The sequence below is a fragment of the Pseudonaja textilis genome, chromosome 2 (genome assembly GCF_049901715.1).
Source record: "Pseudonaja textilis isolate UNSWEBS1 chromosome 2, rPseTex1.2, whole genome shotgun sequence".
In the NCBI taxonomy this organism is placed as follows: Eukaryota; Metazoa; Chordata; class Lepidosauria; order Squamata; family Elapidae; genus Pseudonaja; species Pseudonaja textilis.
In genome coordinates, this window is record NC_141991.1 from 245,805,515 (window position 1) to 245,830,696 (window position 25,182).

Consider the following 25,182-nt stretch of genomic DNA (forward strand, 5'->3'; position numbering starts at 1 on the left):
AGGCTGTTAAGCGAATCATGTGGCTGTTAAGTAAATCATGCAATCGTTAAGCAAATCTGATTCCCTATTCTGACCTGGTTCCCCAAAACTCTCTATCGTTAAATAAATGTTCCCTTTATTAAGAGCACCAACAGCCCCGGCAAAAAGTTTCTCTCTTTCTCACCGCAGGCTGCCAAGTCTGTCCAGCAGGGAGATGAATAGTTGTCTGCCCCATCTATTCATCTCCACCCCCTGCCTTTTATCCCCAGAGCTAGGGTGGGGCTTCACTAGCAGTAGTAGCTCTTCCATCCCAAGGACCGGCCCATAGATTTCCACTGCTCTCCTCTCCTCTGCATTCTGCGTATCCGCGTGTCAGGCACTGGACAGAGCTGTTCCTCCTCGTCTTCGTCAGCCACCTCCAGACCTGAGGGCTGTTGACTCTCCACATGAGAGCTGAAAGACACCTCTTTCTCTCTCTCGACCAGTTCCATTCCTTCTCCCCCTCAGAACTCTCACGTTGTCCTGACTCCCATGCTGTTTGCTCATCTGATTTGGCTGCTGGAGGGGCCGGCAGCCGACAGGCCGCAACCTTCCCCCAATTGAGTTTGCTTCTTGGGAACCTGCTGGGAAAGTCACAATTGTGATCCCGTGACCCTGGGATGTTTGCAAACCCTTGAATTGTGATCATGTGACCAAGTGGGTGATACAATGCGGTAACTTCGAGGATGGGTTGTAAATCACTTTTTCGGAGGCCATCACACCTTCGGACCATCGTTAAAACAAAGGGTCGTAAGTCAAGGATTACTTGTAATGCAATTTTTAAAAACGTAGTAAATCTATCAAAAATACAACCACAATTTGAGCCCAACATTTCTGTTGTTGAGTGAGTTCAACGTTTGTTAAGTGAGTTTTTGCCCCATTTTACGACCTTCCTTGCCACAGTTGTGAAGTGAATCGCTGAAATTGATAAAGTTGGTAACATGGCTGGATTCCCCGTTGACTTTGCTTGTCAGAAGTCCGCAAATGGGGATCACATGACTTTGGGACACAGCAACCGTCATAAATATGAGTCAGTTGCCAAGCATCTGAATTCTGATCATGTGACTAAGGGGGCCCTGAAAGGCCATAACTGTGAAAAAGGGTTCTAAGTCACTGTTTTCAATGCCGTTGTAAGTTTCAATGGTCACTAAATGAATGCTTGTAAGTCGAGGACTACCTGTAGTAGCAAGAGTTGGAAGGAACCTTCCCGGTCATCTAGCCAAACTACCGTTCTGTGGCAGCTCACCCAGGGGTGGGATTCTACCAGTTCGGACTGCTTCGGGCAAACCAGATGTTAAATTTACACCTGGTTTGCCGAACCAGTAGTTGAATTGACTGGTTGGCCCCGCCCACCCTGCACTATCCCTCCTAGGAGCCTCGATGTGGCCTGTTTTGGATGCAGGTAAGTGCAAGGGCCATGCAGAAGCTCTGGGAGGGCCAAAAACAGGCCAAACCGGAAACACGCCTGCTTCTGGCTTCCGGCGGCCATTTTAGACCTCCCAGAGGCCCAAGGGAAGCCTCCGGACTCTGGGAAAGGCGAAAAATGGCCCTCCTGGAAGTTCCGGTAGGCCACGCCCACCATGGCCACACCCACCCAGCAACCAGGCAGGGAAACAGTTGCTGGGATTTTTGAATCCCACCCCTGATCTCACCCCACCAATGAATACCACCGACAAGCAACTAGTATCTCATGGCTGTTGAAAACGTTACAACTTACCTGATTGTCAGTTCCAACATCAATACATACAGGAAGGCACTTGTCAGGTCTTATTCCAGCACAGGCGGTATATAAACACAGTTTGCCAACTGGAATTCCCATTCCATATACCCCCAGGTCCCCAAGGCCCAAGATACGTTCTCCATCTGTGACGACAACAGCCTTGAAGGACAAAAAAGTGGATAGGGAACTGCATCAGATCACATGAAGAAGGAAAGACAACGTGACAAAGAATTCATAGTTTAGCTTACGAGCATACCCCCTATCTATTTGTTAGCTGGACTCAAGGAAGTCTATCTGGTACTACAGAAAGTCGACATGAAAGAAGAAAACACCGTCAGTACCTTCACATCATTCTCCGGCCAGTTGTTTACCACAGATCGGATGTGGCCTTTATCTGTTATGGCAATGTACAGTCCTCTGCAAAGACATCAAGGCAGAAATGCAAGAGTCAACTTGGTATACACTCTCCTTATTCATTTTAAGATAGTCCTTGAAGTCTATATCTGTTCTGACCCACGTCCTTTTCTGACAAATCAAACACAATTCAAAAAGAGCAGAAACCTTGTAATGCTTTTACAAAATAATTAGCTGTGATAAGCACAAGCCTTGCCAAACTGCGCGAGACTTGCCAAAAGATAACAGACAAGAAATAATTTGCAATACAAACATGTTCAAATACAAACTCCAGATACTGGAATGTTCACAAGGCTGTAGTTTCAAAACGTTTTTGCCTTCTGCAAAGAAGGTTAGTTTCACGGCTGGCTTTTATCTTCTAGAAGGAGGGGCCATTAACTTGCAGCCTTACTCCGAGTCACCCATGCTGTTGTAACTGCTCTTTCCTACAAGCAATCCTGCGCGCACGCGCACTTGGCACAGGCTCCTCGGGAACCTCCTCATCGCTGCTGCCAGCCCCCACAATCTCTGAAGGCAGCAGTCCACTCCCTAGTGGTCCTGGCCCCTCAACTGAGTCTTCACTCTCCTTGGCTGTCCACACCTGCGGCCGGCTAACCATAACAATATCACTATTCAGAGCTAACAGAATCTGTAAAAGCAACATTTATCTGATTTTAACATTCAGATCTACTTAATTTTGTGAAACAAAGCAGGAAAAAAATGTCTCTGAACAACTAATAATAATGAATAATTTGGGAAGGAGGAAGATTCAAAATACTTGACCGGAAGGTGGTGTCGGTATGTGCTCCTTTCAAAATCCAAGAAAGAAATACTCAGACTCCATGGTTCAGAGCAAAGTTCTTCTTTTACTGGAAGATGAAAAGGAAGCTACAAATGGAATTCGAAAGTGAGAATTTGGGCGCAGATCACACATACAAAGAAATGGAATTGTTCCCACCCCCAAAGTCCAGAAGTCTCTGCCAATTAAAAGTTCCGAATATGATCATGTGAGCATCTTCAGGTAGTGATGAGGCCTCTGTCCGTTGACCTTGACATATTTTGATAAGACCTCGCAAGCTGCGCAAAAAGGATAGAGGCTAGGAAAGAAATGGAAAATTGGAAAGAAGAAATCCCCCCCTTCTTCTGCCCACAGTAAAAGAATGCAAAACACCTCCAGCTCTCTTCCCCCACAATTACCCCTCCCCCGTTGCTAATGACAGCCGAAAGAAGTAAGCCTAGTAGTAGAGATACTAAGGGAGAAATAAAGGATAATAGTTGGGGTACCGAAGAGATCTTGAGGCTGACATTCGGACCCCCTAGAAAAAGGACATTAGTCCCTGTAAGAGAGAATAAAAGACATGTTAAGCATTGCATACATTCTTATGGTTTATCAGGATACTTTGTATAAAATTTCTTTAGCAGGTCAGGAGCCCTAACGTCTTTTTTCGTTCACCCACTCAGCATGAGAGGGGGAAATGTTTCAGGCTACAAGATATTGGTGGCGACCCCTCCTTTTCGAGAGTCTAAAATCTCTTTAACTTCAAAATGTTGTTCACCCTCAATCAACAATGGGACGGGGGATCAGTCTGGGTCGGTCTCAATGTACAGGTGTGTTCGGGTTTTAGCAGGCTGACATGGAAAACAGGATGAATGCGACGAAGAGTCTTTGGTAGCGTCAATTGAACTGTCACGGGATTCACACCGCTCAATAGGAAAGGCCCCACATACTTAGGGCCTAACTTTTTGATCTCTGAGTGGTTTGCAGATACTTGGTTGAGAGGAATACTTTGTCGCCTACTTGATACGACTGTTGTGGGGCTCTTTTCTTGTCTGCAAACTTCTTATGGGATTGATGCGCTTCGTCCAGAGCTTTGCAGCGACTGGCCAATTGAGTTGTAGTTGAGATATCCAGTCATCCAATGACTGGATATTGGGTTTCTCGCGAGGAAGTTCAGGTATGGGTACAAAATCTTGTCCGTGGCCACTTTGAACGGGTAAAACCAGTGCTGCTGTGAACGGAGTTGTTATACGCTACTTGCAAAAGGTAGCAGGTCCACCCAGTTGTCTTGCTGATAATTTATGTAACATCGGAGATATTGCTCTAGCACCCGTTAGTCCTCTCGCAGGCCCCATTAGTTTGGGGTGGTGGGCGGAGCTTAACCCTTGGGTGGAGCCTATCAACTTCAAAAATTCCCTCCAGAAGTTCGAGGTAAATTGAACTCCTCGATCTGATATTATACGTTCAGGAACACCATGCAGTCTGTAGACGTGTATAATAAACAGTTTGGCTAACGACTTCGCCGAGGGAATCTTGGTGCAAGGTATGAAGTGTGCCTGTTTGGAAAACAAGTCGGTCACCACCCAGATCACCGTGTGCCCAGCACTCTCAGGTAAATCTACTATAAAGTCCATAGAGATTTCCTTCCAAGGGGCAGTTGGCCTGGCCACATTCTGCAACAGACCTGGCGGCTTACCGGGAGGTCTCTTAGCTGAGGCGCAAACTGGGCAGCTTGCTACATAAGTTTCAATGTCTTTTTCAAAGAGGGCCACCAGAACTGCCGTTTCACCAGGTGTAAGGTCTTCACGAAACCAAAGTGACCCGCTGCCTTGGAATCATGAGTTTGTTGTAATACTTGGCTCCTCAGTGTCTTAGGTACATACAGCTTCGCTCCCATCCAGGCTAACCCATCTCTAACAGTGCAGTTATTTGCATTTGCCTGGAACCATTCATCTGTTTTCAAAGCTTCTTTAAATTGTTCGATCAAATCATTGGACAGATCTGCCTCTTGTTTCTTCTTTTGCGCCCTGGTGACCACTGGTGCTGCCAGCTGTGTGGTGGGCACAATCGGACTTATCACTTCTTTTCGAACACTGTTGTATTGTGGCATCCTAGATAAAGCATCCGCCATAAAATTCTTTCCTCCTGGGATGTACTTCAGAAAGAAATTGAATCGCTTGAAGTACTGGGCCCACCTAACTTGCTTAGGAGATAGTTTCCGAGGCGTTTTTAAGGCCTCCAGGTTTTTATGATCAGTCCAAACCTCAAATGGGTGCCTCGCGCCTTCCAGAAAATGCCTCCAGGTCATTAGAGCCCAGCAGACTGCAAAAGCTTCTTTTTCCCAGACAGCCCATCTACGTTCAGTGTCAGTTAATTTACGGGATGTGTAGGCACACGGTTGTAGTGTCCCCTTCTCGTTTAATTGAAGTAAGACCGCTCCTACCGCTACATCACTTGCATCAGCTTGGATCACGAAGGGGACATCCATGTCCGGATGCTTTAGCACTGGCTCGGCAGCAAATAGTCGCTTTAGCTTCTCAAAAGCGGCTTGGCACTCCATAGACCAATTCAACGGCTGGCTAGGCTTTGGCTTCGCTTCTCCCTTTGTTTTTAGGAGGTTGGTGATAGGCATGGCTATTTTAGCAAAACATGGGATGAATTGCCGGTAAAAGTTAGCAAATCCAAGGAAACTTTGAAGTTGTTTTCGGGTTCTTGGTGGGGCCCACTCCAATACGGCTCGTACCTTCTCCGGGTCCATCTCAAGACCCTCGGGTGAGATACGATATCCCAGGTAGTCAATCTTTTCTTGATGGAACTCACATTTGGACAATTTGGCGTACAATTTGGCAGCGCAATTTGTGCAGCACGGACGATTACCAGTTTCACATGTTGGTCCCTGGTCTCCGAGTAGATAAGGATATCGTCAAGGTAGACCAAAACCCCTTGTATAAATGTTCGTGGAGCACTTGGTTGATCAATTGCATGAAGACAGCTGGTGCCCCCTGTAGGCCAAACGGGAGAACATTGAATTGGAAGCAACCTATTGGGCAATTGAATGCAGTTTTCCACTCGCTCCCTCTTTAATTCGGATTCGGTAATAGGCCTCCCTCAAGTCCAGTTTCGTGAAGATCTTCCCCTTCATTAGAGGGAGGGGGTACACATTTTCCACGGATACCGCATTCAAATTTCGGTAGTCCACCACCAAGCGCTTGGAGCCATCTTTCTTCTCGCGGAACATCACAGGGCCGCCACTGAGGTCTGGCAGGTTGGATGAACCCTCGTTTCAAATTCTTGTCGATAAGCGATCTCAATTCCTCTAACTCCTTTGGGGTCATCGAATACATCTTTGGTTTGGTAGTGTCACCCCGGTAGAAATTCAATGCTGCAATCGGTTGACCGATGGGGAGGGAGCTCATCGGAGGCCTCTTCGCTAAAAACTTCTCTTAGGTCCCAGTACTCTTTGGGATTTTCTCCTCCCCTTCTATGCGTTCGGCCCCTGTGGAAGCTGTCTCAGCAGGGGTTTGGGGCTTGGGATGGGGATTCTCCCCCAGTTTAAGGGGTTTTGCTCCTCCCTTCCTGGAGGTTGGTCAGTACGAATCCGTATCCACCCCTTTCTCCAGTTTACTTGGGATTCCATTTCCGAAGCCAGGGCAATCCCAAGATTAGGAGTGTTCCATCCCGGGAGCCACAATAAAGCACAAGGTCTCGCTGTGGGTTCCCATGGTCATCTCTAAGGGCTCCGTTATAAACCGTGCAGGGCAACCCCCGCTTCAGACCCATCTAATTGGTAAAAGGATATGGCGTTTTCAAATTTCTCAGTCCAATGCCCATGCCTTTAACTACTTTCATGCTAATTAGGCACCTCGTGCACCCCGAGTCCAATAAGGCCAGCATTTCCCCTTCAGTACCCGAGGTGGGCACCCTTAATTTAATTGGAATGGTAAGGGGCCCCGGTTAGGACTTACCGAGACGTCATCTTCCGAGTCGGTCTCACTCTCGCCGGGAGGAGTCGGGGTCCCAGCTCTTTTTCCGCTGGGGAGTGACTTCTACAACCTCCCCTATTGTTAGCCGGTTTCGCGAGGCCTGGTTGGGGAGGATTCGGCCTTCCTTCCAGGGCCCCGTCCTTTTTTGGATCTGGTTTGACTCGACAATCCGCATTCGGTGGCCTTCCTTCCCACAACGGAAACAGGCAGTGGATTTGGCCCTTGTCATCACCCCTCCCTTCCGGGGCTTAGGGATCTCTCGAGCCGAGGAGGGAGCATGGTGCTCCATGCGGAGCCTCCTCTGCGTCTACTTCGGGCTAGATCTATTTCCACCTCTTCCGCTAACAGGTACCACAACTGCAAGTCATGGGGATCCCTTCTGGAGATGCACATGTGGTATACCTCTTCATTTAGGCCATCTTTGTAGGCTTCTATTAGAGCTTCCTGGGACCAGCCTCGAATGCGATATGCCAGCTGTCTGAACTCTTGGGTGTAGTCAGCAACTGATCTTCCCCCTTGAGTTATGGTTTTCATCCTGATCCTGGCCCTTCTCTCTGCCAGAGGGTCTTCAAACCTCCTCCTCAAGGCAGTCATAAAAACATCAAGGCTTCGCAGTTGGGGGAGTTATCATTATACAGAGCCACCACCCAGTCAGCTGCCATCCCCTCCAGGGTTCTGGTAACACATCTTATTTTGGCTGCTTCAGAGGTGAACTCCCTTTCATATTCTGCCATATAGCTTCCAACCTGCACCAGGAAAAACCCCAAGTCCTTGGGATTTCCTCCAAACTTCACATCTAAGGAGGGCAGGTGGCGTCTTCTAGGCATTACCCCGCTGCTGGGGCTCCCCAGACGGGAGCTGGTGGTTGCGCCGGCGTGGGATGGGCCAGGGGGTGGTGGCAGCCCGACTTCCCCAGGCTGAACTCGCTCTCTCTTCCCCCTCATATGTTGGAGCCCTGCCGGGCTTCTCAGAAACATCCTTAAAGCTTTTCCCGGCTTGATCCAGCCTGCATTCCATCTCCTCCCCCCTGCCACAGCCGTTCCCTCGCACCTCTTCGACTTACAGTGATTCCAGGAGGGGGTCTTCCGGATTTTTCCATCCAACTCCTAACGACCATCTGGGCATCTCGGTTGGAGTTTCTTCCAGTGTAAGGTCAGCTAACAAAACGGTGGCCGGCATCTCTGGTAACAGCATTTGCTGCCCCCCACAGCTCCCTGCTCATCCTCCTCGCTGGCTGGAGATGACATGATGTGAAAACCCCTCGGAAGAAAAATTGGTGTTTTCTCCGGGTGGGCTGATGGGGACTTTGGAATAATGTCGGTATGTGCTCCTTTCAAAATCCAAGAAAGAAATACTCAGACTCCATGGTTCAGAGCAAAGTTCTTCTTTTACTGGAAGATGAAAAGGAAGCTACAAATGGAATTCGAAAGTGAGAATTTGCGCAGAGATCACACATACAAAGAAATGGAATTGTTCCCACCCCCAAAGTCCAGAAGTCTCTGCCAATTAAAAGTTCCGAATATGATCATGTGAGCATCTTCAGGTAGTGATGAGGCCTCTGTCCGTTGACCTTGACATATTTTGATAAGACCTCGCAGCTGCGCAAAAGGATAGAGGCTAGGAAAGAAATGGAAAATTGGAAAGAAGAAATCCCCCCTTCTTCTGCCCACAGTAAAAGAATGCAAAACACCTCCAGCTCTCTTCCCCCACAATTACCCCTCCCCGTTGCTAATGACAGCCGAAAGAAGTAAGCCTAGTAGTAGAGATACTAAGGGAGAAATAAAGGATAATAGTTGGGGTACCGAAGAGATCTTGAGGCTGACAGGTGGGAAGATTCAGCTTCTACCCCCCAGGTCAGTGAAATTCACAGAACTTGCCAGGATAGACAAACTGACTCCTTTGATTAAAGAAAGGACAATACAGGTAGTCCTCAACTTATGGCCCAAAACTTGAGCCCAAAACTTCCGTTGCTAAGTGAGAAATTTGTTAAGAGAAATTTGCTCCATTTTATGACTTTTCCTGTCACATTTGTTAAGCTGTTAACAAATTGCAGTTGTCAAATTTAGTAACATGGGTTTTTAAGTGAATCTGGCTTCCCCACTGCTCGTCAGAAGGCCGCAAAAGGGAATCACATGACCCTGGGACATTGCAGCCGTCATAAATATGAGTAATTTTATTTAGAAGGTTTATAGGACCCTCTCTCTTTCTAATTTACATAAATGACCTTTGCAATCGTGTTAAAAGAAACCGCATCCTCTCTGCTGGTAACATAAAGCTATTTAACATCACTGACAATACTGCTGCCTTACAAAGCGACCCTGACTATGTGTCAGAATAGTTGAACAATTGGCAACTTCAAATCTCAAACTACAAATACTCTGCCTTACACATTGGCAACAAAAATCAGAACACTAAATACAAACTGGGTGGATACGACCACGTAGACCACCCCTCACTCTGTCGAGGAGCTAGGAGTACTTATCTCAAACGAACTAAGCCCCACAGCTCACTGTAACAGCATTGCCAAAAAGGCATTGAGAATCGTTAACCTAATTTTGCGAAGCTTCTTCTCCGTAACATCGAATTGCCAACCAGGGCACACAAAACCCCCGCCAAGCCAATTCTCGAATAGAGTTCATCTGCCTGGAATCCACACTGTGTAACGGACATTAATACAATTGAGCAAGTCCAGAGGTATATCATGAGAAGAGTACTCTGCTCACAGTGGTGGAATTCAAAAAAATTTACTACCGATGCTGTGGGCGTAGCTTGGTGGGCGTGGCATGGCAGGAGGATATTGCAAAATCCCCATTCCCTCCCCACTCCTAGAGGAAGGATACTGCAAAATCCCATTCCTCCCCACCCCATTAACCTGCTTTCCAGCTCCATTCTCCTTTGCAGTGCAACAAAAGAAGACCCAGCTGATCAGCTGGGACTCGCGAGGCAGGGAATAGATGGGGGCGGGGCCAGACAGAGGTGGTATTTGCCGCTTCTCCGAACTACTCAACATTTCTGTTACCAGTTCTCCAGAACTGTTCAGAACCTGCTGAATACCACTTCTGACTCCACTCCTCAGCTCACGATAGAATACCTTATGGCACCAGGCTTCAAATTTTGGACCTTGACAACTTAGAACTGCGCTGCCTACAGTCTGACCTACGCTTAGTGCACAAAATTGTCTGCTACAATGTCCTACCTGTCAATGACTACTTCAGCTTCAACCACAATAACACTCAGGCAAACAATAGATACAAACTCAAAGTAAACTGCTCCAAAACTCGATTGCAAAAAAAATACGACTTCAGCAACAGAATAGAATGGTCAATGCCTGGAACTCACTACCTGACTCTGTTGTTACATCCTCAAACCCCCAAAACTTTAACCTTAAACTGTCTACCATGGACCTCACTCCATTCCTAAGAGGTCTGTAAGGGCGCATGCATAAGCGCACCAGCGTGCCTACCGTCCCTGTCCTACTGTTGCCATTTATCCATTTATTCGTACTCATTTATTAAGTATTATGATACCTTTTATACTTATATGTTTATAAGTTATATTCATACTTATACTTGTTTTTCTCATACATGCTTGACAAACTAAATAAATAAAATAAATAAAAAAAATATATAGCCCCGAGTTAACAACTCCCTGGAAGGTAGAAAATAGAAAATGGATTCTGAATGGAAACAAAACATGTGTGAAGAAGAAAAAAAAAAGAACAATAAGACAAGAGAAAGGGATTTTTTTTATGTCACTATCAATTCTTTGGGATTCTTTGCCTGCAGTCAGCAGAAATAGTGCTTTACTAAGGAATACCAGCTTAATAAATAACGTACATAAAATTAAAAAGAATAGCGGGTCTGCTATTGAGTTTTCAGAACGACAGAGCAGAAACGTTCGTGACAATTAGGTAAAGAAACCATAAGGCAGTCCTTACTTTGGTCTTCTAAAAATATGCCCGTACTGGGAACATGCAAGGCCTACTGTGGGTGTATAGACAATCGGCATTAATTGTTCGATATCATCTTGTAGGATCCTGTAGAACAGCTTCTCGTTTCTTTCCTGGATTCCCATCACGTAGATGTACCTGCGAGCAGAGAAGTGGAGAAACTATTTGAAATGTGTGTGCCATGACCTGAATGACTGAGAATCTCCATAGTGTTAGGATTCCGGCAGTGACCTCAATTAAATCATGAGTCTTGAGCCAAACTTCCAAAACTTCAAAAGGTTTTATTGGGAGTTAACATGTCCGGCACTGCCTGGGTGTAGCCGACTCTGAGACACATCATTCATTGTCACCCTTGACCCTGGTTTTCCCTCCAACCCCTGGGTGTATCTTAATTCATATTCTCCAATGGGACACATCCATAGCTAAGAGTCATCAATCTTGCTCTCCAGTTAGAATTTTGCGTGGCAGAAACTTCAGTCCCACCTATTTAATGTCTTTGAAAACATTTAAGGAATGCAAGCTGCCCACTATCCCCCCTCCCTTTCTGTTGGCAACTCTAAAAAGACCAAAGAAATATTTTATGAGTTGACACATAGATAAGGAAGCAATGCAAATAAAATGAACATCCACCAGAAAATAAATGTATGGGTATATAACGTAATAAAGCCTGATGTCATTTTTGGCTTTCTGAAGAGAACAGGGGTGTCAAACTCAAGGCCGACAGCCAAACCTGGCCCGCGGGGTGCGTAGATCTGGCCCGCAGGGTGCTTAGATCTGGTCCTCAGGGCCCCCCTGGAAACAGCAAAGGACCAGGCCACAGTGCCTCTGCCACCCAGGCCTCCCAGGCTCTGTTTCCGACAGCAACGGTCTCCTGCAGCCCTCTGCCAACGAAAATGGAGCTCATGGGGGCTGTGCGCAGAGAAGAAAAGATGGGAAGAGAACAAGGAAGGAAAGATAAGGAAAGAGGGGAAGGAAGAAGAAAGGAGAATGAAGAGGAAAGGAAAAAGAACGGAAGGAAGGAAGGAAGGAAGGAAGGAAGGAAGGAAGGAAGGAAGGAAGGAAGGAAGGAAGGAAGGAAGGAAGGAAGGAAGGAAGGTTGGTTATAATGAGAGTGAAGGAGGGTCTGAGGGAAGTCCTGCCTTAGCACTTGGCCACCACAGGTGCCCCTGACACAAGTGATGTCGAGCTGGCCACGCCCACTCTGCCACGCCCACCCCAAGGTCAAACACAAGTCTGATGCGGCCCTCAATGAAATCAAGTCTGACTCCGCTGCTCTAGAATCTGGGAGGGCAAATGTGAAGGAAGTAATCTGCCTCTGGCTACACCATGCAGGGTGAAGATTTCAATTTGCTGGACTGAAGCATATAGAAAGACAGGCAAATGAAAGTCTCTGTGGAAAACAAAGCAGGTGACAAGAGCTATTTTTAATACAGAATGCACATTCTAATGAATGCCAGTTTCAGATTCCATATTCCGCATTACAGGCAAACCGGCTGCAAACATTAGTTCTTGTGTATATAGTAGGTGGTTATGAAAATGACCTTGGTCTACGGACAGAATATTGTGCGTAGTTATTCAGAAATAAATGCCAAGAATCTCAATTTACTCCCCATTAAAAACAAGGCCTGGATTAGATTGCAGAAATCTTTGCATCAGGAGAAAAAAAAAATGAATGCAAGTCTGATTAGTCAACATTTGTACAATGGGGACAGCGTTCTGTTGATAAGTCTGGCCACATGACACTTTACGGTCTATTAACCAGCCTTCAGTTACTCCAACCAGTAAGATTATGTATTAACGCTCAAGTCATAAAATATCTTTCCAGCCAAGAAGGAAAAACAGATGCTTAAAGTGAAGACTGCAGTGACTTAGAAAGACACTATACAACAAGGGTCTTCAAACTTGGCAAATTTAAGATTTGTGGACTTCAACTCCCAGAATTCCTGAGTTAACATGACTGGACGAGGAATTCTGGGAGTTGAAGTCCACAAATCTTAAAACTGTCAAGTTTGAAGACCCCTGCTATACAACATAGAGTTATCTTGAAATAAGATGGGCAGGCTATCAGTTTTATAAACAAACATAGATGGATAATACATATGTATATACAGGCACACACATATATACATATACACCATTTCAAGGGACCTAAATTTTCAGCCATACTGGGAGATAATTCTGGAAAAATAATAAGATTTTCTTTTTTTCCAACCTTTATTATTTTTATAAATAAACTCAAGGTGACAAACATGTCTAATATTCTCCTCCAATCTTCCTCACACAAATAACACCGTGAGGTAGACTGGGCTGAGAGAGAGAGTGACCCAAAGACACCGAGCTGGCTTATGAGCCTAGAGTGGAACTAGAATTCACTATCTCCTGGTGATTGGTCCAAGTCATTCAGCTGGCTCTCAGGCCTGCTGGGACTAGAACTCATTGTCTCCTTATGATTGGCTCAAAATTACCTATTGGGATTTCAAACCTACTGGGATTAGAACTCAACAGTCTCTTAATAATTGGCCCAAGGTCACCCAGCTGGCTTTCAGGCCTAAGGCGGGACTAGAACATCCAGCCACCTAAGTTTCTATCCTGCTACCCTAAGAACCAGACCAAACTTTCAGGACCTCACTCAGAACTAAACCTACCCCAAGGTACCCATACACGTCCAAATTTATTTTTAAAAATAATATTAAAATGAAATTGCCTTTGAATTTTGGTAAGGTGATCCTGGAAGAAATTGCAAATGCAGGATCGGGAGTGCTAAAAATAGCCCGCCAACCCAGCTCCACTGTATTACAATCAGAAACAAAACCCAAATCCTGAGAATATTCTGAAAATGGGAAAGAATGGAAGAGATGGCTTGCAAAAAAAAAAAAAAGGTTTAGATATAAGGGGCATGAGTCCTCCCTTCTGAAGGACAATTCTGTCAGATTATTCATGAACTGGCAGAGACATGGTAACAAGGTCAGCCAGTGAATAGGCATGGCAACAGATCAGCCAATGGGAGCTGAACTGGAAACTGAAACTGGAAGGAGCTTGGGCGTGGCTCTGTATTAAGCTCTGAGCTCTAGCCTGCAACTCTGAATCAAAACTGAAATTGTTTTCTCCTGTTCTCTCCCTCTGCTTGTGTTTTGCCTGTAACTGCTATCACGTTGGAAGAATCTGCTGTTGCTATTGTAAATTTACTTCATCTGTTATTATGTATATCAGGGGTCCCCAACCACCGGTCCCCGGACCGGTACCGGTCCATGGATCATTTTTTACCGGGCCGCAAAGCTTGGGTACCGCCATCTTGTTTCAATGGCGCTTCCGGGTTCTCGGTTGCTTCCGGGTTTTCGGTTGGAAAGCGGCGTTTGGGTGCTTGCGCCTTAGTTTCATCGAAGGGGGGGGGCGGCTTCGAACGAAGAGCCGTCCCGATGGCGGTGGAGTCTCGCGTTACTCAGGTACCGGTCCATGGAAGAATAAATAATCGTGAAACCGGTCCCTGGTTCAAAAAAGGTTGGGGGCCACTGATGTATATAAAGAAGTTTGTTATTATGTATATAAAGAAGTTAATGACTCCTGCTGAATCAGTTATCCGTGTGTCCTTTCTGGATTTGATTTCTGCAATAAACTCTGATAAATTCCAGCAACCAGCATTCCCCACCCACCTCCCCCTAGTGTGTCTGGGATATTTGCAACTTTGATTCTCCAAATCGTAACTGGAATTGAATATCAGCAAGACAGAGAATAAGCTCCAAAAGATAAACTTCTCCTCCAACGGGCTCTTACTTTTCTAAGGGATCCGTCATTTTTGCTACATTCTTGTGGAAACGTAACGCTTGGATGTCCTGCGTCTCAATCTTCGGGGGTAAGAGTCCTTGAAGCCCCAGCATCTGCCGTTCTTTTAAGGTAAAAGCCATACCCTGAAGAGCGATAACAAGAGGAAAAGATAAAATTAGCCCCAATTCCCGGTTTTGGAAAGCGCTTTGGCCAAACGATTTTAAGTGAGACCCTACCAGCTCTTCATCTGAAATATGATTACTTCCTTTGTCCTTAATCAAGACCAGAGGTAAGGAACCATAGATGCTTTATGACTTGACATGCATGGCTGGCTTGGGAATTCTGGGAGTTGAAGTCCACAAATCATAAAAAAAAAACATCGTTCCCAACCCCCGATCAAGACCAACACCCTCGCTTCATTTTGTTCCTTTCATGTTATATAATGTAGTTCATTTTCTTCCTATTCCACAGTTTAATTCTGGGGCCTTCGAACTTGGCAGTTTTAAGACTTGTGGACTTCAATTCCCAGAATTCCTCCTCCAGTCATGTTAGCTCAGGAATTCTGGGAGTTGAAATCCACAAGTCTTAAACTTGCCAAGTTTGAAGGCTCTTGGTTTAACTCGAGGATTACCTGCAAATCCCTTGTTACCCTTCTCCCTATGGCTGCCATTCTTATCCCTGATATTCACTCAGCATTTTTCATCCTCTCATGCAGGAGTGGGAACTACGGCCTTTCAATTACTTTTTGCTGGCATGCCGGCTCAGGAATTCTGGGAGTTGAAGTCCACAAGTCATAAAGGGGCCAAAGTTCTCCCATGCTGGCTCAGGAATTCTGGGAGTTGAAGTCCACAACTCATAAAGGGCCATCGTTCCTCACTTCTGCTCTAATGGGTCAGTTTTGGTGAAAGAAATGCCCAATTGAGCCATCAAGCCAAACATGGATTTTAGATACAAAGACACTTCTTTTTCTCACCAAAAGAATCTCAGGGAAGTGGTTGATCAAATATCTGTTCTGTCTTACCTTTGCCTGGAAAAACTCCAATTTCTCCCCATTTTCCCTTTCTCTCACCACCAAAATGACCGAAACCCTGCTTATAGGCTGTGCTATTCTGTTGCATGATATTGTGTGTGAAACCAGCCAAACTGTAGCTTATTCAGCAATCCATGATTAAACAAACTTTCTATAACGTGACATGACACAAGCTTCATCAACTGCAGACTTAATTACCCTCCACACCATACACTAGGGCAGGGCTCTCCAACCTTAGCAATTTTAAGCCTGGCAGACTTCAAGTCCCAAAATCTATGGCCAGAGTTGAAGTCCGCCAAGCTTAAAGTTGCCAAGACCCTTGCACTAGGGCCACAAAAAGGGATCCAATAATACAGCAAAAAGGGGACTACAATTGCATTGCAACTCTATAGTTACTAACCATCAACAAATTGTGGTCATTCTGGATCTGTTCAATATTCAGCTTCTCTCTCTTTTAATATCTGGCAATGCCCAATGTCTAAACACAAAGCCCTTGCAACAGTCTTCCGCTTTACTTTAAGCTTCACAATCCTAGTGCAAATTTAAGACATGGCGGTACACAGGGGTGGGATTCTATCGGTTTGGACCAGTTTGCACGAACCGGTAGTTCTGGTGATCATTTGGCCCCGCCCACCTGCCTTGCCCTGGTCTGTCCTTTATTTCCATGTTTTGCGGCTCAGCTGATTCGCACGGCAGAGCAATTGCCGCCACTCCGCTGTTTTACTCACCGCGGCTGCCGTAAAAGGTAAGTATTAGAGCTGAAATGCTGAGTTTTCAAATGCTGCGCACTCATCAAACGGGTTGTTACACCGGTTGAATCCCACCCCTGGGCATACAACACACCCATGATACTAACCTTGTTTGTCCTGGGGTTAAGCATCAAAGGCTTCCCTTTTTCCCTCCTATGCATGCTACGATGTGCCAACGAGCAGGGGGAAACGGCTACTCTTAACCGGGAGAACATTATGTATAGTTTGCCTAGGAGAGGGGAAAAAGAGGAAACAGAATAGCAAGCACTGTCTGTTTCAAAATGTAGAGATACAAGCAGACGTATAAAAATAGCAAGGTTTTCCAATTTTCGTTAAACGGGATACTGCTGTTTGGAAAAAAAAAAGATTGCTTATAAATAATACAAAGGGGTATGCTATTATTCAAGGGAAGAAATCAATATTAAGTCGTCTTTCCAGTAAAAGGCTTTTCAGGTGGGTTTTATGGTATACTATTACGCTATGAAAAAAACCTTCAGTTCTTTTGTTCTGTATTCTCTACCCCAGTGTTTCTCAAACTTGGGAATTTTAAGATGTGTGGACTTCAACTCCTAGAATTCCCCAGCCAATATGGCTGACTGAGGAATTCTGGGAGTTGATATCCATAAGTCTTAAAGTTGCCAAGTTTGGAGGTTCTTGCTCCAAGCCAATGTCTCATGCAGCAATTTGACATTTCTCAATCTAGGACAGCCCGCATGAGTTGTGGCATCAATATCTAGATTTCCCAAAAGTGCGTTGGGTGGAAATTCTGAGCTTTGCAAGGGCTGCGAACTTAGAGGATTGCTTAGTTATGGATGGCTGATGAGATGCATGGAAGGTGATTGAGAAACACTTCTCTGCATACACAATGGAAGAAAGGTCTTTTTTCCAAGAAGGAAATGAGAATGTCTCCTTCCATAGGTCCAGCCTTATCTGTGTGGACATGAAGTTCTCATTACAAGAGAGGTATGTCAGTTAAGGCATGGAATGACCTTGGCCAACCATTAAAACTCCAACCAACTCAAGTTACAGGATTACTGTTGTGGGCAAAATGTGGAGGAAGGAAATCTATCCACACTACCTTGAACTCCTGGATAAAAATAGGCATGCTATAAATTAAATAAATACTGCATAAAGTTATATGGTTGATACTGTAAACAGCATTATAAAGGTGTTCAGAGGTTGCTTTCTCACTCTATTCCAATGGTCATTAGGAGGCTCATGAGTCACTTTTCAACATTCTTTGGACCTTTCCAAGAATGTGGCCTTGAAGAGTGTTGTATTGTACTTCCCAGGTAGAAACTGTGCCACAAGTAACTGGGCACAGAGACACTGACAACTGTGGCCCAGTTTGTTTATTTCAAAGGTGATGGGTTTGGGAAGGCTACTGCGCAACCCAAGATAACGGAACTGTTCATTTATCCCAATGACAAATGCAATTCCAATCTCTATTCCAGCGAACACTTATTTTGCTAAGTATTGAATTAAGGATAATTGCTATAAATAATTTGAAGTACTCAATGCTGTTTTACTGCAGAATGAAAGCAAAGGAAACAGCTGGAGAACATTAGATTTGTAGCCAACCCTGGATACACAGTTCACAGCTAGCAAGCTTCTTCTTTTAGTTCAATGGCTGAAGACTTAAAGAGGAGATCCCAAAACAGGATTCTCCTACTTGGAATTAAACCGATAAAAGAGATCCTTAAAGAAGGATCACAGATGCAAGCAACATCAAGACTCAGCCTCTGCTCAGAGGCGCCTAAACCGTGAGATGGCAAATAAATAAGGAAAGAAGGAAGAGAAAGAGGACAGAAGGAGGAAGGGGAAGGGAGGGAGGGAGGAGGAAGAGAGAGAGAGAGAGAGAAAAGAAGAAGAAGAAGAAGAAGAAGAAGAAGGAGGAGGAGGAGGAGGAGGAGGAAGGGAGGGAGGGAGATAATAACTTTACTACCAACGAAGTTCAGATTCTTCCAGTTATTAAGTTCAGGTACTAATTGTGTCTTTACCCAAGTGGCTCTCTTGGGCTAGGATGAGGAACAGATCCCAGCAAATCATCACCTTCAAAACATGGCTATCTCAAGTTTTTTTCCTGACATCTAGCTGGATATGAGCTTCTCCTGCAGCTCCCAGACTTCAAGAAATGTTGTATCCACCTTGGCAGAGGCCAAGAGAGTCTACTGCCTTAGAACATCAATCATGACTAACTTAAAGCCATTGTCTGCAAAGACCTTGGTGTTTTTAGACAATACCTATAAATAGCAGCTGGGCGCCAACAGCAGGCAACAATTGCTCTGTTTGTCACCTGTTCTGAAACATCCTCTTTCCAATGTCATCAGCAGAGGTTCCTATTGCTCAATCTATGCTATCTTACGATCCAGGTCCACCTTCCCACTGGGGAGAGAGCCTCACAGTCAACAGTATTTAAACAGTGTTATTTCTCTGCATTGTGAGCCACAGTGGCGCAGTGGTTGGAGTGCAACTTCTGCTGACTGCCAGCTGACTGCAATTTGGCAGTTCGAATCCCACCAGGCTCAAGGTTGACTCAGCCTTCCATCCTTCCGAGGTGGGTAAAATGAGGACCCAGATTGTTGGGGGCAATAGGCTGACTCTGTAAAACCGCTTACAGAGGGAGGTAAAGCACTACAAAGCAGTATGTAACTCTAAGTGCTACTGCTATTGTCAATGGTTTATCCTTCCTTCTCAAATATTGTCCAGTCCTAGTACTGCTGATTAGTCCCAACACTGCCTTGGAACTATTCCAAAGTGGAACATACTATTTGTCTAACTCAGGGGTCTTCAAACTTGACAGCTTTAAGACTTGTGGATTTCAACTCCCAGAATTCCTCCTCCAGTCATGTTAGCTCAGGAATTATGGGAGTTGGAAGTCCACAAGTCTTAAAAGTTGCTAAGTTTGGGGTCTAACTCATCCTTTCTCATTTCTACGCATCTAAATTTATGATCCTCCTGCAACAGGAAAATGTACCACCTTCCTTCATGAAAACACCCCAGACAGTAGGTAGTAGGCAAATGATACACAATACAGGTAGTTGTCAAGTTATGACTACCATGGAGCTCAAAATTTCCATTGCTAAGTGAGACAGTTAAGTGAATTTGCCCCATTTTACAGTCTTTCTTGCCATAGTTGTTAAGTTAATTGCTGCAGTTGTAAAGTGAGCAACATGGTTATTAAGTGAACCTGGCTTCCCCATTGACTTTGCATGTCACAAAGATTGCCTAAGGTGAACGAACACAGGACCCCGGAACACTCCAGCCGCCATAAGTATGAGTCAGTGGCCAAGTATCTGAATTTTGATTGCTGTGAATTTTCATTGCTGATTGCTTTTATCTATATATCTATATATCTGTGGAACTCTGGTTATTCAGGTTTTCTCCCACGTAAAATTGGAAGTATCTAGGCAACATTTCAATGAAGTCTCATTCACCATTTTCAGGCTTGCGTCTTCGGCTTTGTGCTTCTCAAGAGTAATGTGAGCTTGCAGCTGCTTCTTCCTTTTAACTGCTAGTGGGGGTGTGACTTGATTGGGTGGGAGCTTCGCTATGTTCTGATTGGGTGGGGGGGTGTTCTCATTGGTTGTGGGTTTGGCTGTGTTCTGATTAGCTGGGGGTGTGTTCTGTTCAGGTGGGGGCTTGGTTGTGGTCAGGTTAGTCTTAGTTGCTGGGGGATTGGAGCTGGTGAGCTGTGATCCTGTTGTTTGGCTTTGCGTTCATGGTCATGCCGCATCTTCATGGTGGGCGTCAGTTCGCTTCATGTATGGGTCGGAGGGTTTTGAAGCGGGTACTGATGCAGCTGTGGTACGGCTTCTGGTCTGTGGTCATGTCTCATCTTCTGTGTGGGTGTGAGTCTGCTTTCTACGTGGAAGTGTGGTGGTAGCATCTTGTGTAGCCCTCGTGGGTGTGGGTCTGGTGTCATTCTTCATGTTAGGTACTCATTTGTTACTGAAGGCGGGTTTCCAAATGGCTGGTAGGCGGGAGGTATCATCTTGTTTATTCATGCTGTGTGGGCGTTTTTCTATCTCTGTGGTTTCTCTTATTATTCTGTTGTTGAAGTGTTCTGTTTTGGCGATAGTTCTGGTATTTTTAAAATCAATCTCATGTCCTGTGGCTTTGAGGTGTTGGACCAGGGAAGAGGTCAGTTCTTTTTTGATTGAGTTCTTGTGTTCTTCAATGCGTGCACTTATTCTTCTGTTAGTTTGTCTGATGTATGTGGTGGGACAGGCGGTGCAAGGGATTTCGTATACTCCTTGGTTTTCTAACTTGATTTTGTCTTTAGGGTTTCTTAGGATGGTGGATATTTTTCTGTTTGTGCAGAATGCTGTTTTAATGTTGTATTTTTGGAGGATCTTGCTGATTTTGTTTATAGTGCCTTTTATATACGGGAGGAGGGCTTTGCCATTCTCTTGGATTTTGGTTGGGGTTTCTTTTTGGATTAGGTGGGTAATCTTTTTTGGGAATCCATTGGCTGTTAGTACGTTAGTGAGTGTGTGTAGTTCAGTTTTAGGTGTTGTTCGTCGGCTAAGCATTTTGTTCTGGAGATGAGTGTCTCGGCTACGGAATTGATCTGTGCTGGGTGGTGGTGTGAGAGTGCATGTAGAAAGCGGTTTGTATGTGTTTTCTTCTGGTAGATGGTGTGTCCTAGGGAGCCATTGGATTTTTTGTATACTAAGACATCTAGGAAGGGAAGTTGATTGTTAGCTTCTGTTTCCATGGTGAATTGTATTTTGGGGTGTAGGCTGTTAAGGTGTGTGAGGAAGTTGTTCAGTTTTTCTTTCCCATGTGGCCAGATTATGAAGGTGTCATCTACATATCTGAGCCAGAGTTTGGGTTTGTGATCATCTTTTTCTCGTGCTTGTGTTTCAAAGTGTTCCATGTAGAGGTTTGTGATGACAGGTGAGAGGGGTGATCCCATGGGTGCTCCTTCTGTTTGTTTGTATTTTTGTCCGTTGTAGGTGAAGTATGTATTGGATAGGCAGTGGTTGGTCAGATCTAGGATGTGCTGGGGGGGGGGTATTTGTTTTGGATGGCTGTCAAGGCTTCTTTTATAGGCACTTGGGTGAAGAGGGATATGACATTGAAGCTCACTAGTAGGTCGCTGGGTTGTAAGTTTTGTTTCTTTATTATCTCGATGAACTGGAATTAGTTTCTTAGGTGTGAGTTGATGGATTCTGCATAGGGCTGTAGTTGTTTGGCGAGAAATTTGGCTAGGTTTTGGGGTAGGACCTAGGTACAGGGTCTCTCACCAGTAGTTCCAGTAGGGTTGGAAGTTCAGCAACACCGGCTAGCTGTCAAACCTGATCTAAGCCTCTGCGAAAAAAAGCTTAATCCAGGGGGTGAATATTCTTCTACAATCCTAACTATTCAGAGCCCTTAAAGGGTGGTCTGAACACACTGAGACTGAGTGAAGAACTGGGGACCGTTACCAGGGGGTGTGTCCTCAGTTTTTCAACTTGGTCTGCAGAGCTAGGAGACTAGAGACTACCCATCCTGGACTCTCCCTTCGGCTCAGTGGAGAAGCCATAAATTGCTTACTCTGACAGATTCAGATTAAGCTTAATACAGTTTAAACTGGGTCTTCAAACTTGGCATGTTTAAGACTTGCGGACTTCAACTCCCAGAATTCCTGAGCTAACATGACTGGAGGAGGAATTCTGGGAGTTGAAGTTCACAAGTCTTAAAGCTGTCAAGTTTGAAGACCCCTGGTTTAAACTAAAACATAACAAGAAAACTCTTACCTAAGACAAACCAAACCTATAGGAACAACTCCAGCTATTCTGCATCAGTGCCCTAAACTCCTGGAATCTGTCCTTCTCCCAAAATGTTAACTGTGGCCCCTTGAACATCAAAGGTCATATAGTATTTTGCTTCCAACAAAAATATTGTGAATATTGTTTTTCTTTCATATAAATTTTATTGAATTTACAATTAAAAAAATAACATAACAACATTACATAAGAAACAGAGAGAGAAAAAGAAGAAACCTTACTTTAAATATACACATCTTATCGCTATTTATGGATATTTATGCTTATTTATGCTCATTAAACAGTTTATCTCTGATAAAACCAATTATACCATGTATTCCAATTATTATCAAATGCTGAAGACTCTTTATTTTTAAGAGCTATGGTTAAATTGTCCATTTCTGCGCAGTCACATATTTTCTGAATGACCAATTGATCTGTAGGTAAACGGGATGATTTCCAGCATTGGGCAAATGCTAATCTGGCCGTATTGTTTTTCAACAGAATAATCAGAAAGTCACTGTGTAAATGCAGAGGTGTAATTTATGAATGAAACAATTAAAATTCTTACAAGTTGCTCCACCGTATCACCACATTCTTCCAAGGTTCAGGTTACTAATTAACTTTACAAAGGCTAAAAATTCTAGATGTAATATTATGTTACTCAATTATGAACTGGTATGCTGGGCTAAAATTATGCATTCTGGCTTTGAAATCAGACTCCGTTCCACATTATATAAAGCAAAGATGATATGCTCATAAATTAGATTTCACATTTGATGCCAGTAAGTGAAAGGGTCCTTTGGTTATATATTTTTTTGACAAGAATAAAGGAAGCTAACGTGCCTGTTGTTTTTTTAAAAAAATCTTTTTTGCAGCCACAGTACTTAGTTGCCCGCTTAAAATTGTGTGTGGGTGGAGAATCAATTTTGCCTCCAAAATTACAAATCATATCTCTGAATTGTTGCCTGTTACTTTTGGTAGGAACCAGACTAGTTCAGAAGGTCCTGTGGCTAAGTTTATTTACTCACTGCTTAGCAACCGACTTGGTATTATTAGAAACAAAAGCAGCTTTGTGCAGAATGATAGGGTATCGTGATGAACTAGGTGGATGCAGACAAAATCTTGGTGGCCTGCAGGAATTAATTATTTTAGAGCAAATTCACAAGCAGCAGATGAGACAGGAGCTGTAGAAGGAAACTGTTTTAAATCCACTTTGCAAATTGAGATGTTGCATGTGAATAAGGAGAATCATATGGGGTTTAAATTTTGTTCAAGGCTTGTCAACACATTACCGTTAGATTGTTGCAGTGCACTAAACCATGATCCATTTAACCATGGTTCCTTGAATGTGTTGTGGTTTATTTGTAATTTGCTGAATAAACTAACACTAGTTGATATACAAACTACATTGCAATTTAAAGAGGATGCATCAACCAAGCCTGAAATATATACAGCTAGTCCTCAACATGACCATTCAAACCAGAATTTCCACTGATAAGGAAAGCTGTTATTAACTGGGTCATTCCTGATTTTATGACCCTTTTTTCCCCATGGTTATTAAGTGAACCACTGCAGTTAAATTAATCACATAGTCATTAAGCAAATCCAGCTTCCCCATAGACTTCATCTGTTGGAATCCAGCTGGGAAGGTCATAAATGGTGATCACATGACCCCAGGATCTTGCAAATATTGCAAATATATGCCAAGCACTCAAATTCTGATCATGTGACCATGGGGATGCTATAATGATCATTAAGTGCGAGGATCTGTCACAAGCCATTTTCTCCAGTGCTGTCCTAACTTTGGAGAGTTGCTAAATGAAAGCCTCTTTGTTCTAGATCACCTATGGCAGGTGTGGCAAGCAGAGACATTTGTGCGGGCACGCAAGCCCCAGCCAAACTTACCTGCACTGCGCATGCGCGCACCTCCCAGCTGATTTTCTGCCCATTTGAGGCCTTTTTCGCCCTCCCGGAAGCTCGACAGAAGCCTCTACAGCCATTGGAGGTCGAAAAATGGGCCCATTTTTCAGCCTCCAAAGGCTGCAGAGGATTCCCTCGAGCTCCCGGGAGGGTGAAAAAAGCCTCCAATGGGCCAAAGATCAGCTGGGAGGCCCCCGTATGCGCAGTGCAGGTAAGGGGGCAGGGGGGTTGCGCAGGCATGCGCAGTGGGGTGGGGTGCATTGTATTGTAGATGGCATGCGCGCGCACACACTTTCAGCACACCACAACAAAAGGGTTTGCCATCACTGCTCTAGATACACTGATACCAAAGCCACGATGCCTCCCTTCCTACTGAAATGGAGGAGGACTGTGAACACAATGTGCCATTTTAGAATCTTTGGAGCATCAGGTAATAAATCATGAAAATACAGGGAGTCCTTGACTTACAGCCATTCACTTAGTTACCATTCAGAATTACAACAGCACTGAAAAAAGGGACAGGGCCATTTTTCACACTAATGCCCACTGCAACATCCCCATGGTCACATGATCAAATTTTGGAAGCTTGGCAACTGTCATGTGTTTGTCAGAGTTGGCAAGAACCTTGTACATCATCTAGTCCAACCCCCTGCCCAAGCAGGAGACCCTACAGCATTTCTGACAGATGGCAGTCCAGTCTCTTCTTGAAAGCTTCCAACGATGAAACTCCCACAACTTCTGAAGGCAACTTCTATCCCATTGGTTGATTGTTCTCACTGTCAGAAAGTTTCTCCTTATTCCAGGTTGAATCTCTCCTTGGTCAGTTTTCATCCATTATTTCTTGTCTGGCCTACAGACGCTTTGGATAATAGCTTGACCCCCTCCTCCCTGTGGTAGCCCCTCAAACACTGGAAGACTGCTATCCTGTCTCCCCTGGTCCTTCTCTTCACTAGACTAGCCAGGCCCAGTTCCTGCAATCGTTCCTCATGTGTTTCAGTCTTCAGTCCCCTAATCATCCTGGTTGCTCTTCTCTGCACTTTTTCTAGAGTCTTTATGATGGTTGCAGTGTCTAGGGGCCATGTGATCCCATTCTGACAAGCAAAGTCAATGGGGAAGCCATGTTC

At 44.7% G+C, this 25,182-nt stretch overlaps 1 protein-coding gene across 2 annotated transcripts in view; it reads right to left on the bottom strand.

Moving 5' to 3' along the window:
* Nucleotides 1-25,182, bottom strand: part of ME2 (malic enzyme 2) — a 58,574-nt gene that overhangs the window by 12,500 nt on the left and 20,892 nt on the right. For both annotated transcript variants that reach the window (XM_026714983.2, XM_087927501.1), the window contains exons 2-6: nucleotides 16,490-16,611; nucleotides 14,613-14,746; nucleotides 10,830-10,979; nucleotides 2,080-2,155; nucleotides 1,736-1,897 (exon numbers count right to left, since the gene is read on the bottom strand). In XM_026714983.2, coding sequence (XP_026570768.1) covers nucleotides 1,736-1,897; nucleotides 2,080-2,155; nucleotides 10,830-10,979; nucleotides 14,613-14,746; nucleotides 16,490-16,597 — 630 coding nt within the window. In that variant the 5' untranslated portion in view covers nucleotides 16,598-16,611. The remainder of the gene's footprint in view (nucleotides 1-1,735; nucleotides 1,898-2,079; nucleotides 2,156-10,829; nucleotides 10,980-14,612; nucleotides 14,747-16,489; nucleotides 16,612-25,182) is intronic.